This window comes from Staurois parvus, unplaced genomic scaffold (genome assembly GCF_062004578.1).
Source record: "Staurois parvus isolate SC_StPar_1 unplaced genomic scaffold, SC_StPar_1.0 ptg002686l, whole genome shotgun sequence".
Taxonomy (NCBI): domain Eukaryota; kingdom Metazoa; phylum Chordata; class Amphibia; order Anura; family Ranidae; genus Staurois; species Staurois parvus.
The window spans coordinates 1,879,821-1,896,062 of NW_028320482.1; the positions used below are offsets into that span (position 1 = coordinate 1,879,821).

Genomic DNA, 16,242 nt, shown 5'->3' on the forward strand with positions numbered 1-16,242 from the left:
CCCATGGGGCCCCCTACTGACCCTGGGCCCTCGGGCAGTGCCCAAGTCCTACTGACCCTGGGCCTTCGGGCAGTGCTCAAGTTTCCAAATGGTCAGTCCACCCCTGCACTCTAACATATACAGACTTTTAGCCTCTTTGCTTATACATACAGTCCTGCCGCTCTGGCCTTCCACTTCATGCTCACATCTGTCTCCTGCAGACTCTTTTCTGAATGGCTGTTTTGCACACAGCTAGCAGCCCCTTGCTGCTCTGGCTCCCACCTCTCCAAGTGGAGCCCTCCAGACTCCTGGGCAATGACCTCCTGTCTGCCAGGGTGGAGCCCAGAACCCTGGTTAGGCCTCTACAAAAAGGCCTGCACACACCTGTGTAATCAGTGTGTTGGATTTTCACAAAACATGGACCCAGGATTGGAGATTTCATCCCTCCCAAATCACTTCGAAATCTCCAGGCCCCAGGCCCCAGGTCCCAAAACGGGCTTTACAAACCAACGAGGAAACTGACAAACCAGTTTCCTCTGCATTAAGCATACCGTCTGGAGCCCCTCAACCTGTATAGTTGAGAATCCTGGGTCATAACCTTGATTTAGACCATGGCAGGATACCGCACTGCCACATAATCAACAGCCAAGCACCCAGACAATGCTTTGATTCCACCGCAGACAGTCCAGCAACAAGCCCACCCCTGAATACTCGAAGTACAATATACAGTACATGCTGTGTTTCAGGTACTTGTGTAATTTGTCTACTAGAAAAGTCATACGAAAAGTGGAATTCATTTATCTTCATAGATTTCCTGAGGGAGATTGTTGATAAATATTTCTGTCCCAAGTGGAGGAGCTTCTCCCACCCGGTCTGCAGGAGGGCCATCATACTTCCTCTGACCATTAACCTGTACAAGAATAATTTTACGCCTTTCCATCCACTCCACGTCTATGGTAATGAGCTCTATAAAACCACAGCTTGGGGTTCCCCAGGGCGCGGAGTCTAAGCCCCAGCCTGCTTTTTCACCAGGGCCCCTGATGGTGGGGATGGACTTGGAGCAGGCTGGGACCAGGTTGCGGCCCCCAGGTACACCCAGCTGAGGTAGAAGAGACCGCTAGCGGGAGCAGGGTGCAATGGGAGTAGAGACAGGATATCCAGTAGGCAAGCCAAGGTCAGGACAGGCGGAACACTAGCGATGTCAGGAACAAGCCGGGGTTGGTGCACGGATAGACAATACAGGAGGAATGTCAGGGACGAAACCGGGGTCGGTACACGGATATACTAAATGGATTCAGAAGAACACCGGGGAGCTCCAACAACAAACGTTGCTCAGGCAATGTGGCCCAGTCTGAGCACATCTTAAATAGACAGGCAGACAAGGAGGTGGGACAGGAAGTGATGGAAGGGAAGGACATAAAACCCAAAGAATAGCAGATGACGCCCATAGGTGAGCGCAGACAAACACACATGTGAAGGAATCAAGAGCAGCATGGAGGTAAGAGTAAACACACAAGAGGCTGCAGGCAAACTTGTGACATCTGCCATAGCCCTCCCGCCATCTTTCCACATTCCACCCACCAATAAGTACTGACTCCTGTCTGATCTATCTACCCTGTTATAATCAAATTCTCCCTCCCCCCTCCATCTTAGTGTAAATACTCCTCCAGCCGCCACATAAACATGTCCCCCAGCACAGCAGACCCCCTTCCATATAGGAGCAGACCATCTCTAGCATATAGACTGCACCCCAATGAGAAGTCAGCCCAGTGCTCTAGAAACCCAAATACTTCCATCTTACACCAAGTCTTCAGCCATGCGTTGAGTTCTCTAATCTCCCCCTGTCTTTCCTGAGTTGCGCATGGCACAGGTATATTCAGAGAATATCACCTTGGAGGTCCTTCCCTTCAACTTGCAGCCTAGTTCTTTAAATTGATTTTTAACCTCCTCGGCGGTATGATTCTTTCCAATTTTTTGTGCTGAAAGTGGTACCATTATTTTGCATGGAAATATGTATTTTTTTATTGTAGGCCTGTAATTTTTAGGAATAACTCACTGAAATCTGTCCGAACAAGAGTCTAGTAAACATCCCGGGTAGGATAAAATTTGTAACACGAAATCATAAATTATAATTTAATAAATAATCATAAAAAATAATAATATAATAATACATTTAATTCAATAATATAATCAAACCAAAAACACTGAAATGTGAAATACAGAGGCAAATTCGCACATCGCTGAGCAAAGTCGCAAAATCGTTTTCAGTGTCTGATGAGGAATTTCCCCCACGAATCATCACTCAATTCTGCAAGTGGTTCTGATTTACTATCGCTGTTCTCTAGCCGGTCTAAAACCGCTTTTGACCTAAAGGGACGCTTTTTGGACGCCATGGACTTTTCTAAGTTTCCAGGCAGAAAGAACAGACAAAATGCAGGCAGGGCACAGGACAAAGCACTCGGGACAAAATGTATGTGAAATGCATTGAAACAGCAATGTTTTACTATGTAATAATCATTTTAAAAAAAAAATGACATTTTTTAAAAATTTCAAATTTGCCGCCGGTTTTGGCGCCCGTACATCCCGACGTCACAGGGACTGGAACAAGGAAGTCGGATGCCGGAATCGGCCGGAGGAGATGGCTGGGGACACTGCAGGAGACACATCGCGGGAGCGAAGGACAAGGTAAGTGCTGCAGGGACTCCCTGAGCAACGCCGCATGGTAAGCCCGAGTGTAGCTCGGGGTTACCGCTCTTGGTGCTCAAATTTTACCCCGAGCTACACTCGGGAATACCGCTAAGGAGGTTAAGGAGCCTCCACCTTCCATGTATTCTGTCATTGGTTCCAACATGGACCAAGACAGCTGGGTCATGCCCAGCCCCTCCCAGTAATTTATCAACCCGGTCCACCAAAAGCCGAACCCTGTCACCAGGGAGACAGCAAACCATTTCGGATGAAGCGACCCTGGCGACAAATTATTCTATCAGTCCTTCTGATTATAGAATTACAGAGAAGCCCAAAAAGAACTAAATTTACCTGACAACCTAGCACCTAACTAGGAGGTTGCCACACAAGTCCCTCCTCCAGGATTACAGAGGGAAGCTGGCCAGGAAATGTCATTTAGCTGCTGACAATTGAAACATGTTTTTCTTTGCTTATATAACTTTTGCTTGTTTACATCATATATCCGCCACTTCACAAAGGCATCTCCCAGGCATGTTATTTAAAGGAATTATGAGTTGTATTATTAAAATTGAAGCATTAATAAATGAGTTACTCCTCACTGAATGGAACTGTTTGCATAGGTACATGCCCCCCACCCCCCAGGGCAATGCCCAGCTTTCCATGCTGTTTGTTTGATGTTCTTTTGCCTAGTAGCCTTAAAAATGGGCTGAACTGTCTTTAAATATTATTGTTCCATTGACTTCAGTAAGGTTCGGATTAACATTCAGAACCTAGGAGCAGTTAGGTGAACCTGTCATAAACTGAACCAAGGTGCATTTGCTCTTCTGTACATCCCTCTGTGAGATCTCTGCTATAAAACAACCTCTGATTTCCATAGAAAACACTTTCCTCACTGGGGTCAAGAACATGATCTTTCCCACTGTGCAATCCCTGACACATAACAAGGTCCGATTCCCACGAAAATAAATTCCCACGCTGAGGGTTTTTCTCCACATGAATCCTCTGATGTGAGTAAAGTGTAGACAACCGTGCAAAACATTTCCTGCACTCAGGACAAGAATACGGCTTCTCCCCCGTGTGAGATCTCTGATGTTTCAGAAGGTCCGATTTGTGTAAAAAACATTTCCCGCACTCAGGGCAGGAATATGGCTTCTCCCCGGTGTGAGATTTCTGATGTCTAACAAGAACTGATCTCTGTGAAAAACATTTCCCGCATTCAGGACAGGAATACGGCTTCTCCCCCGTGTGAATCCTCTGATGTGTGATGAGTTTTGATTTCCATGTAAAACATTTCCCACATTCGGGGCAGGAATTTGACTTCTTGCCCTTGTGAGATCCACAATGTATGACAAGTTGTGATTTATGGAAAAAACATTTCCCGCACTCAAAACAGGAATAAAGTTTCCCACCCGTGTGAGATATCTGATGTACGGTAAGACCTAATTCAGAGTTAAAACTTTCCCCACATTCAGGACAGGAAACTTTCTCCTCCCCCTGAATTCCAGCACCATCCCCCATAGTACGAGGTTGCTCAGAGTCAGAGGGATTTGATGGTCTATCCACACTGCGAAGTCCACCATCCATAGCTGAGATCATTGTCTTTTCTCCTGCACAACCTCTTGTGATCTCCTCATCTTCCATTTTACAACTCGGAGATAAAGTGAGACGATCGTTTGAGGGTTTCTCGATGGCGTGTCCTGGAAAAATATAAAAACATAGATACAAGATGGTTAGTTAATTTAACTCATGATTCTAAGTGGATCAGGCAGATATGAGTGAGCAGAGGTTCTCTATGGATGTCCCAATGAGCTGTAACCTTCCTTCTTCAGACAAAAGGTCCTTTGGTCCTCCCAGATCACTTCTACATTTGCAAAGAATTTTCAAAAGAGCAGAAACCAATGGGGACTGGGAGGTGAATGCTCTTCACACAACACAAGGCTGGGCAGTAGTTTGTGTGATCTCTAATAAAAAAGAGGTTCAAAGATCAGATTTCCAGAACCTTTCGCATCAAACAAGTGACCATAGGCCTAGGTGGGGAGTTTCATTTATCTTACAATTCACTTTTCATCTGAGCAAGACTGTAAATAGAGTTTTATGTTAACATTTACCTATAAGTCTGTCGAAGAAGAGGAACCGACCTAAAAGGCACAAACTGTGTTATTATATCTGATATACTGTAACCATGAGTGAAATGCAACCGAATACTGCCAGCTGAACCCCAGAATCTACATCAATCATGTGTGAATTAATAAATTGTGTCTGCAGCACAGAGAAAGGGGTGTATCTGAGAAAAAAAAGAAGAAATAATATACAGAACGGGTATCAGTGACTATTGTCAACCTATTATTGGCTATTATTACTCATCTCCCGCCCTACTCTGGACCAATCAGTGTGCAGGAACAGAGCAGAGATAAGAGAAGAATATATTGTGGCTCACCTGTGCTGATCTCTGTAGGAGTGTCCTCCTCTTTGAATGTCCTCGTCATTCCAGCCTCCTCCGTATATTGCTGATCATCCCTCACATACGTCTCTTCTACTTCACCCTCAACTTTCATCTTCATCAGATCTTCACCCTAAACCAACAGAATGGCAGAAATAACATCTGTAATATAGAAGGATTTATGATGTGAGATCACATAGAAAATATCATCTTGTAGAGTCCACACATCGTCTCCACATGTCAGAGAGTTCCATCACTTTATGTTCCAGACCCTCAACTCCACCGACCTGATGATGGTGAGGGATGGTGTGACCTTCCTGGGTGGAATCCTGGGAATACAGAGGACGGGGGCATCTCTCTGGTGGATTCCCATTACTGGATCCATCTACCTGATGATGGTGAGGGATGGTATGATCTTCCTGTGTGGAATCCAGAGGACGGGGACATCTCTCTGGTGGGTTCCCATGACTGGATCCATCTGTAGGAAACACACACACTGACTGAATCCATTGTTTCTATGTGTTTATCAGATGATGGGGGATCTAGGTGGATCCTCCGTACTGCTCTCTCCTTTACAATAAAGTCTCCTCTTACCCGGTGATGTGAGGGGCGGCTGATTGTCCATCATGACGTCCTTGTAGAGATCCTTGTGTCCTTCTAAATACTCCCACTCCTCCATGGAGAAATAGACAGTGACACCCTGACACCTTATAGGAACCTGACACACACAATGATACAGTCACCATCCAGACACATCCCTTGTCTGTTACTGGAGAATGTCCCAGAATTTCCGGCACCGCTCACCTCTCCTGTCAGCAGCTCCATCATCTTCTTGGTGACTTCTAGAATCTTCTGCATGTTGTGTCTCTCAGGTTTCAGGGAGTCACATGGAGGCACTGTGATGGTCATATGATCACCTGACTTCACAGGAAGAAATCTCTGTATTCAACAAAAACAGAAATATCATGTCACATTCCCAGAATCCTCCTCACCTCTCTGGTCAGGTCTGTGTTTTTTTTTTAATAGAGATAAGAGTGATGTCATGTCACCTCCCAGAATCCTCCTCACCTCTCCGGTCAGGTCTGTGTTTTATTAATAAAGATAGGAGTGATGTCATGTGACCTCCCAGAATCCTTCTCACCTCTCCGGTCAGGTCTGTGTTTTATTAATAGAGATAGGAGTGATGTTGTGTCACCTCCCAGAATCCTCCTCATCTCTCCGGTCAGGTCTGTGTTTTATTAATAGAAATCAGAGTGATGTCATATGACCTCCCAGAATCCTCCTCACCTCTCCGGTCAGGTCTGTGTTTTATTAATAGAGATAGGAGTGATGTCGTGTCACCTCCCAGAATCCTCCTCACCTCTCCGGTCAGATCTGTGTTTTATTAATAGAGATAAGAGTGATGTCATGTGACTTCCCAGAATCCTCCTCACCTCTCCGGTCAGATCTGTGTTTTATTAATAGAGATAAGAGTGATGTCATGTGACCTCCCAGAATCCTCCTCACCTCTCCGGTCAGCAGGTAGATGATCTCCAGGGTGAGGTTTAGAATCCTCTCAGTCATGTGACTCCGGTCCTCTTCCATCCTCATTGTTATGGTCATGGGATCTTTGTAGGTTTCTCTGTAGATGAAGAATTTGAGAACTTTCACAGCAGAAGGCAATCTGCAAGTCCCAGCGAACGAATCTTCGCCGGCACCTGCAGATCATCGGGCAGGGAGGAAGAACACAGCTGTGCCTATGTTTACATAGGCACAGCTGTGTTGTGACAGTGGAAAGTCATGGATCGGGTGTCCCTGCAGAGCTGGGAACAGTATCTATCACTTCCTCTTATACCAGCGCCACCTAGTGTACACCAAGCACATAGCTAGGCACACACTCAACCCTTTGATCACCCTAGATGTTAACCCCTTCCCAACCAGTGTCATTAGTACAGTGATCAATGCATATTTTTAGCACTGATCACTGTAATAGTGTCACTGGTTCCCTCAAAGTGTCAGTGTAAAAATGTTTTCCGCAATATCGCAGTCCTGATATAAGTCGCTAATTGCCACCATTAATAGTATAAAAATGTTTTTTTTAAATCCTTGTATATGTCCCATAGTTTTTAGACGCTATAACGTTTGCACAAACTAATCAATATACGTTTACTGGGATTTTTCTACCAAAAATATATAGCAGAATACCTTTTGGCCTAAATTTATGAAGAAATATGATTTTTAGTTTTTCTTTTTATTTATTGGATATGTTTTATAGCAGAAAATAAATAATATTTGGGTTTTTTTTTTAAAGTTGTCTTTTTTTGTTTATATTGCAAAAAGTAAAAACCGCAGAGGTTATCAAATTCCACCAAAGGAAAGTTCTATTCGTGAGAAAAAAGGACACAAGTGTCACCTGGGTGCAGCGTTGCATGACCGCGCAATTTTCATTTAAAGTAACGCAGCGCCGTATCGCAAAAAATGACCTGGTCAGGAAGGGGGGAAATATTCCGGAGGGCAAGTGGATAAAATAAAGTTTATATGAAGCTTCTGTTATCCTCCCTTCAATCTATTGAAGAATGCTGCTGCTATAGATTTATGCACCTTACTGACCGATCCGTGAATGCTGCTTCGCTTTCACTAGCCCAAGTTCTAAAATTCAAAATACCAACCACGTAAAAAGCCGTTCACAACGTGCCCTTACCTACAGTACATCACCAACCTCATCTTAAGATATCGCCTAAATCGTCGTGTTACCTCCTCCTATGCCCACCTTCAGGACTTTTCCAGAACCTCTCCCATCCTCTGGAACTCCCTACACCATGTATGCCCAGTTAACACCTATCTTATTTATTTATTTCAGGTACTTATATAGGACCGTCAATTTTCGCAGCACTTTACACATATATATATATATTGTACATTCACATCAGTCCCTAACCCTCAAGGGGCGTACAATCTAAGGCCCCTAACTCACATTCATACACATACTAGGGCCAGTTTAGACAGGAGCCAATTAACCTACCAGCATGTCTTTGGAGTGGAGGAAACCGGAGTACCCTTTTAGACGATGCTTGAAAACTCATTTATTTAGGGAAGCCTACTCCACCTCCATCTAGAAACATTACTTGGGTCACCTCCATCAGATCATCCCCTGCAGCCATTACCTTTTCTACCACCTCCCCCTTCCTTTGAGTCAGCTCCATGAGCCGAGCCCTCCTATCCCTTCTGTATTCAACTGTATTTTAATCGTACCGCCTCCTTTACAGGTCTATTATAAATTGTTGGAGCTATATAAAACCTGTATAATAAAAATAATAATTGATCGTCTTTGACCAAAAATTAATTTTTGTAAATTGGGGTCCAATTTTAGTACAATCAAAATCTGAATCTCATCCATCAAGACTGCTAAGTTCAGAAAGTGGCACATCTCCATAATGAAGAGAACTTTCCGGCCACGTAGGTGGGGGAATGTTGTGCCCCTGAAGGGGGTTTGGTCTGGAGATAAGAGGTGGTCACTTGAAAAAGGGGAGGAACAGAGAAGAAAGGATCAAACAGCCTTTTTACGCAATGCAGTAGATTAACCCCTTAGGTCCCACAGTGAGTATAACAAGCATGCTTTATGCATCTACAGACTGATTTTACTGCTGTGGGTTTAGGAACACTTTAAGCAATCACACTCCTGAACCCTGTGCGTAACGTACTCTTAATCCTTGCACCCGGTGCGCAATGCACTCCTGCACGGGTTGGAACCTCTTAGAAGTTCAACAAACAACACTCAAACCAAATTCAGGGCAGGTCATCTCCATGGAGAAGGTGACATCTCCACAATGAGGAGAATGTTCCGGCCCCGGAAGTGGGGGAATGTTGTGCCCCTGAAGGGGTTAATCTGGGTTCCCACACTATATATGTGTGTATCATCATCTGCTGGAGATAAAAGACGTCACAGTGACTATGGAGGAAGAGGACGGACGTGACTACGGAGGAAGAGGACGGACGTGACTACGGAGGAAGAGGACGGACCTGGCTACGGAGGAAGAGGACGGACGCGGCTACGGAGGAAGAGGACGGACGCGGCTACGGAGGAAGAGGACGGACGCGGCTACGGAGGAAGAGGACGCACGCGGCTACGGAGGAAGAGGACGCACGCGACTACGGAGGAAGAGGACGCACGCGACTACGGAGGAAGAGGACGGACGCGACTACGGAGGAAGAGGACGGACATGACGGGGGGGGTTACTGGGTGTAAATAGGAAATAACATCTTATTACCTCCTCTGCTGCCACTTCCACCAACGTCTCCTCTCTACTTCCTCCCCACTCACCTCTCACCCGGAACTTCCTGTCTGTACCTGACATCACTTCCTGCTTGTACCTGACATCACTTCCTGTCTGTATTCCATAGAGACTTCCTGTCTCCATTTAAATGAGATCACCAGGTTGTGGCGCTCAGAGGAACTGCAGCCTTGAGTAATGTCTCATAGTGTGAACACGGCCTTGTCATTGTTCCCAAGTGTCCCAGATCATGAAGGACAATTACAGAATTTTAGCTACTGTCCCAGCTTGTCCACATGGACACTGTGCAGAGTGGCAGTGAGGTGATGACGGCTGGAACACTCTCCGGGTTCCATCACCAGGCACTGCAATGATACCAGACTGTTGGGAGCCGTCATCTCCTCTCTGACAGTGAAAGTAGAACTCCGACATCAGCAGAGAGGCAGCGGGAGGGTGGGATCAGGTAAGTACCACCACTGACCACCAATGCCGGGCTGGAGTTACCCTTTATCCTCACACCATTGATGGGACTTATTTTATCCCACTGGCACCAACAATGAGATTTATTACTAGACGTGTTCCGAATCAAAATCCAGATGAAATTTTCATTATTCAGAGATTCGGATGTATCTGAATTTCTAGATTAAAATAGTAAAAAATTTAAACAAACCTGAACAAAAACCTATATTAGTGTTAGAATATAGCTCAAAAGTTTGAAAAATAATGAATAAAAACAGAATAAAAAAATAAAGGAATAGAATATAAAAAAATAGACTACAATAGAATAAAATAGAACAGAATAAAATAGAAAATAAAGGAAAATAATAGAATAGAACAGAAAAAAATAGAATTAAACAGAAAGAATATAGTTGTTTTCCAAAATTCAAATATCAAAAAGAATAGAATAAAACAGAACAGAATAGAGTAGAATAAAAAATAAAAGAATAGAATAGAAAAAATCAAATAGAAGACAACATAACAATAAATAAAGGAATAGAATAGAAAAAAGTAGAATAGAAAGAATATATCTGTCTTCCAAAATTTAAATATCGAAAAGAATACAGTATAACAGAACATAGTACGATAGGGCAGAATAAAAAAATTAAAAGGATAGAATATAATAGAAAAGACAGGAATAAAATAGAGTAGAAAAAAATAGAATAGAAAATAGTTGAATAGATACAAATAGAATAGAAAATAATCTGATAGAATAGAATAAAAAATAAAAGGATAGAATGGAATAGAAAATCATAAAATAGAATAAAAAAGCAATAGGATATATTAGAATAGAAAAACAATAGGATAGATTAGAATCGGGCAGACTGACCATTTGGAAACTCGGGCACTGGCCGAGGGCCCGGGGTCAGTGGGGGGCCCCATGAGATGCCCCTGGTACCTTTAGAATAGAAAGAATATAACCATCTATTGAAATTTGAATTTCGAATAGCATAGAACCAGCTATTCTTCACAATGAATTCAAATCACTTCAATATTTTTTATTTGAATTCCATTCGAATCCTTCAAATCCATTGGAAAAATTGGAATCCGGTCGAAAATTAATAAACGAAGCTAAACGAATTTTGTTATAAATCCAACTAAATGAAAGAGGTAACTGAACGAATCATTCCGAAATGAAATGATACTAGTTTTTCTGTTCTGCACATGTCTACCCATTACATCCTCCACCAATTGGGAGGATGAGGGGAAATCACGTGCCAGAACGTGACAGTCTCGCGAACGTAAACGTCTATTTTATTTCTTCTTACATAAACAGAAAATACTCTTTTTTTCAGCAAAAAGTGAAGGTAAGTAGACTTTTTTTTCTGCAACAAAGTCCCACAGAACATTTTTTCACTATTTAGGTCGCCTCCCACCTTTATGGTCCTTCACCTCACATGGTCCTTCTGCTTCTTGGCAGCTCCAGACAGTCTTCCTCCCCTTTGGCTCCCTCACCCACTCCCTGAGCTACACCTGTACGTAGCAGGAAGGACTAAAGGGGAAGTACCTTTTCTCCCAAAATGACCCCCCTCTTAGCCCCGCCCCAGGATGACTCTCCACAGTAGCTGAGCTTAACACAGGGATTTATTGAGGTCCTCTAACTGAAAATATCCTCTATGGAGTTCTTGTACAGAAATACTGAGTTCTGATTGGAAAGTTCATCAAGCAGAAACCTGCTGCATGGTTGTGTCTGCAACGGTGTCTCCTGGCAGGTGACAAGGGGTCTAAGTGACGTGACAAGGGGTCTAAGTGACAGTTGGTTTTCACCAGAGCTCCTAATGGTGGAGATTGGCTGAAGACTCTACAGGTCACAGTCTACTACTTGGCAAACTGTCGCCAGATCACGAGCCTTGGGATCACCTCACCCTACCTTCAGGTGGCTGGAAGCACAGATTTTATGGTGTGTTCCCAGGGCTGCAAATGAAACAATAGACAGGTCAAGGCAGGTGGCAAACAACAGGTAGGTATAGTCACGTCTGAGTGGAGATCTAGGCAAGGAACCAGCAAGAGAGTAACCAGGTCAGTCTGGGTTGGCAACAGTTAGACAATCTGGTTGGACAATTAATGGAGCTCTTTAAAGAGGGGGCTTTGGCAATAAGACACGGTACCAGCTACTGCAAAGGTTGGTGCTTACATACCGTTCCTGGCTGAAGGACATACCAAGCATCATTACTGGGAGCTCTAGAAATCCTGGTAGGAATTCTGCAATTACCATTTGAAGTCCAGTCTTAGCAGGAAGTACCATTAGATGTTCCCACATGGATTCTGTGAGTACCATTGGAAGTCCGGGCAGGGATTCTGAGAGTAGCATTGAAAACCTGGGAATACTGTAACACAGAGACTCCTGAGTAAGACTACCGCCTTCCCAGTAAAAGCATTTCCCAGCTATATAGAAAAAAAAATTACTGGTCTGTAGTGAGATGATATTTTGGTGGGCAGCGTGTCAATTACAAACTGTCATCCAATTGCAGATGCCGCAAATAGTCACATAACATTATGTGATATGTTCCCTTAAGGTCCTTATATGTATGTGTCTGCCTCTTCCACCTGAATGAAGAGAGTAGGCTTTGCAACGCCTACACCCTCAACCTTTCCCAGGAGTGGCTACACATTGGAGGTGGGTCAGAAGAAGGGCAGAGGAGATAGTAGTTAAGAGATACCAAAAACCCTCTGTGGAGGGAAGCCCTGTTTACTAGCTGCTCTTTTTTTCCCTTCCCTATCTGTACAAAGTCTGTCTATAGAGAATAGTGCCAACTGTCACATATTAGTGGCCTAAAGTCTGTGTTTCCCAGACTAGGCTGGCCTCCCAGCCAAGTGACTCGACCAGCCATCAAGCCCAGGCTCAGCTATAATATTCAATGGTGAAGATTAGGCCCAAGCTGTCCACTGGTAGCTAGCCTACCCAGCTGTTGACCTCAAACACCAGCCCCGGCCCAGCTAGCCCAATCAACTGTCAAGCCCATGCCCAACTAGCCTACTTATATGTCAACCCAGGGCCCTACTAGCCTACATGCATGTCAACCCCAGGCCCAACTAGCACACTTAGCTGTCAAGCAGAAGTCTAACTATGTTACTAAACTGCCAAGCACTGGCCTAGCTAGGCCAACTCAACTGCCAAACCCTGGACCAGCTAGCCCACTCAACTGCCAAGCCCCACACTCAGCTGTCAAGCCGAAGTCTAGCTAGTCCACTCAACTGCCAAGCACTGGCCTAGCTAGCCCACTCAACTGCCAAACCCTGGCCCAGTTAGCCCACTCAACTGTCAAGCCCTGGCCCAGTTAGCCTACTCAACTGTCAAGCCCTGGCCCAGCTAGCCCACTCAGCTGTCAAGCCCATGCCCAACTAATTCTCTCTTCTGTCAAGACCAGGCATTTGCAATGTGGGAGGATGTAACCCCCTTCTCAATTTATACCATTCTGGAAAGTCCTGAGAATTAGAGTGACAATTTAGGGGTAGTTCCCCTGGGAGGCTAATAGGTTTCCGCCACATGCTTGGTGATTCGGTGATCTATGAGTGTGATACATTTTTTTTTCTTTGTCATGTATGCCCCCTAAATATCCTGATGTCTCTAGGAGGTGTCTGTTTCCACTGAAAAGAGGAAGAAGCTGTGGATCATTGTAGAAGGTCCATCTCTGTAAAATCTTGAGTCTCAAAAGAGCCAACAACTACACATTCTGCTCTTCATGACCTCATCTGTGTGGAGGAATGTCTCGTCTTGATCATCACAAGCAACCCCTAAAGAAGCATTGTGATAATGAGGTCCAAGGAATGGTGTGTCATATGCAGTAGGTTCAGAGGCACAAAGCAGGCCATCATAAGTTCTGTTTAGCTGGGATCCGAAGCCTATTGTAAAAGAATCATTAAACACTCCTTGATCTAGTATTTTGTGAATGGTTAATTCAAATCGCATTAAATTCTTTGCAGTGTGATTTGAGCCCATTCATTTTGTATGGGCTAAAATCATACCACAAAGGTATCGGTAATTAGTATCTGCGAGTGCTTGAGTACGTGTATCTGTACTCAGACTTGCTGGTAAAAAAACAGTATCAGAGTTACCCTAGTAAAAACAAGTGTCTACAGAAATGCAGAAGAGTATGACCACTCATGCTGATATCAAACATGATTAGGCTGTACTGTACACTGGGCTAATTAGTCACAATAAATGTCCTTAGAGTCCCATACATCATAATTAGTCTCTATCAAAGCGTAATGTCATGCTGGATGAGACTATATTGGTTATTAGACTGTAGAATATGATCATAGGGACATACTGATACAAATAGAAAGCTACCATTGGTGGAAGGTGGAATATCACATACACTTTAACCTTGCTCCCCCCCCCCGACTCAGAAGGTGCCACTCAAGCGGTCGCACAGTGGAGTGATGTCACCAGCTGTCACCAATCACAGCAGATCATATGACAACTAGATACAATGGATGGCTTCCTTTCATGCCATCCATTGAATACAATTGTGTTGTTAGCTGTGATTGGTCACATGATGCAGACTGGGTCAATCACAGCTAATCACATAGTTATATAGTTGGTCTGGCTGAAATTTCAACCATTAAAAAAAATTTTATAATCCTACACCAACAGTTGATCCAGAGGAAGGCAAAAACCCCAGCAAAGCATGATCCAATTTGTTCCTGCTGGGAAAAAAAGTCCTTCCTGATCCCCTGAGAGGCAATCGGATATTCCCTGGATCAACTTTACCTATAAATGTTATATCCAGTTATATTCTGTGTATCCAAGAAACAATCCAGGACTTTCCTACAGCAATCCACTGAGCTGGCCACAACCAACTCTTGAGGGAGTCTATTCCACATTTTCACAGCTCTCACTGTGAAGAAACCTTTCCGTGTTTGGAGATTACATTTCTTTTCCTCCAGACATAGAGTGCCCCCTTGTCCTCTGTGATGACCTCAGGATGAATAACTCTACACTGAGTTCACTATAGGAACCACTGATGTATTTATACACGGAGATCATATCCCCCCTTATGTATTATACATGGAGATCATATCCCCCCTTATGTATTATACATGGAGATCATATCCCCCCTTATGTATTATACATGGAGATCATATCCCCCCTTATGTATTATACATGGAGATCATATCCCCCCTTATGTATTATACATGGAGATCATATCCCCCCCTTATGTATTATACATGGAGATCATATCCCCCTTATGTATTATACATGGAGATCATAGCCCCCCCTTATGTATTATACATGGAGATCATATCCCTCCCTTATGTATTATACATGGAGATCATATCCCTCCCTTATGTATTATACATGGAGATCATATCCCCCTTATGTATTATACATGGTGATCATATCCCCCCTTATGTATTATACATGGAGATCATATCCCCCCTTATGTATTATACATGGAGATCATATCCCTCCCTTATGTATTATACATGGAGATCATATCCCCCCTTATGTATTATACATGGAGATCATATCCCCCCTTATGTATTATACATGGAGATCATATCCCTCCCTTATGTATTATACATGGAGATCATATCCCCCCTTATGTATTATACATGGAGATCATATCCCCCCCCTTATGTATTATACATGGAGATCATATCCCCCCCTTATGTATTATACATGGAGATCATATCCCCCTTATGTATTATACATGGAGATCATATCCCCCCCTTATGTATTATACATGGAGATCATATCCCTCCCTTATGTATTATACATGGAGATCATATCCCCCTTATGTATTATACATGGAGATCATATCCCCCCTTATGTATTATACATGGAGATCATATCCCCCCTTATGTATTATACATGGAGATCATATCCCCCTTATGTATTATACATGGAGATCATATCCCCCCTTATGTATTATACATGGAGATCATATCCCCCCTTATGTATTATACATGGAGATCATATCCCCCCTTCTGTATTATACATGGAGATCATATCCCCCCTTATGTATTATACATGGAGATCATATCCCCCCTTCTGTATTATACATGGAGATCATATCCCCCCTTCTGTATTATACATGGAGATCATATCCCCCCTTATGTATTATACATGGAGATCATATCCCCCTTATATATTATACATGGAGATCATATCCCCCATATGTATTATACATGGAGATCATATCCCCCCTTATGTATTATACATGGAGATCATATCCCCCTTATGTATTATACATGGAGATCATATCCCCCCCTTATGTATTATACATGGAGATCATATCCCCCCTTATGTATTATACATGGAGATCATAACCCCCCTTATGTATTATACATGGAGGTCATATCCTCCCTTATGTATTATACATGGAGATCATATCCCCCTTATGTATTATACATGGAGATCATATCCCCCCTTATGTATTATAC

General features: G+C 43.5%; 2 protein-coding genes across 2 annotated transcripts in view; both read right to left on the minus strand.

The window, feature by feature from the left end:
* Window positions 1-5,891, minus strand: part of LOC149429931 (uncharacterized) — a 71,026-nt gene extending 65,135 nt beyond the window's left edge. Inside the window, exons 1-4 of the mRNA XM_089666366.1 lie at window positions 5,699-5,891; window positions 5,392-5,582; window positions 5,102-5,237; window positions 3,728-4,361 (exon numbers count right to left, since the gene is read on the minus strand). Of these exons, the coding sequence (XP_089522492.1) occupies window positions 3,728-4,361; window positions 5,102-5,237; window positions 5,392-5,582; window positions 5,699-5,783 (1,046 nt within the window). The 5' untranslated portion in view covers window positions 5,784-5,891. The remainder of the gene's footprint in view (window positions 1-3,727; window positions 4,362-5,101; window positions 5,238-5,391; window positions 5,583-5,698) is intronic.
* Window positions 5,849-9,400, minus strand: LOC149429933 (gastrula zinc finger protein XlCGF53.1-like; the record flags this gene model as incomplete). The annotated part of the gene is made up of 3 exons (XM_089666367.1): window positions 9,352-9,400; window positions 6,611-6,725; window positions 5,849-6,043 (listed from the first exon to the last, which is right to left on the minus strand). Coding segments are annotated over exons 2-3 (291 nt in total), but the record flags the coding sequence as incomplete, so codon positions are not given.
* Between the last annotated feature and the right edge of the window lie 6,842 nt (window positions 9,401-16,242).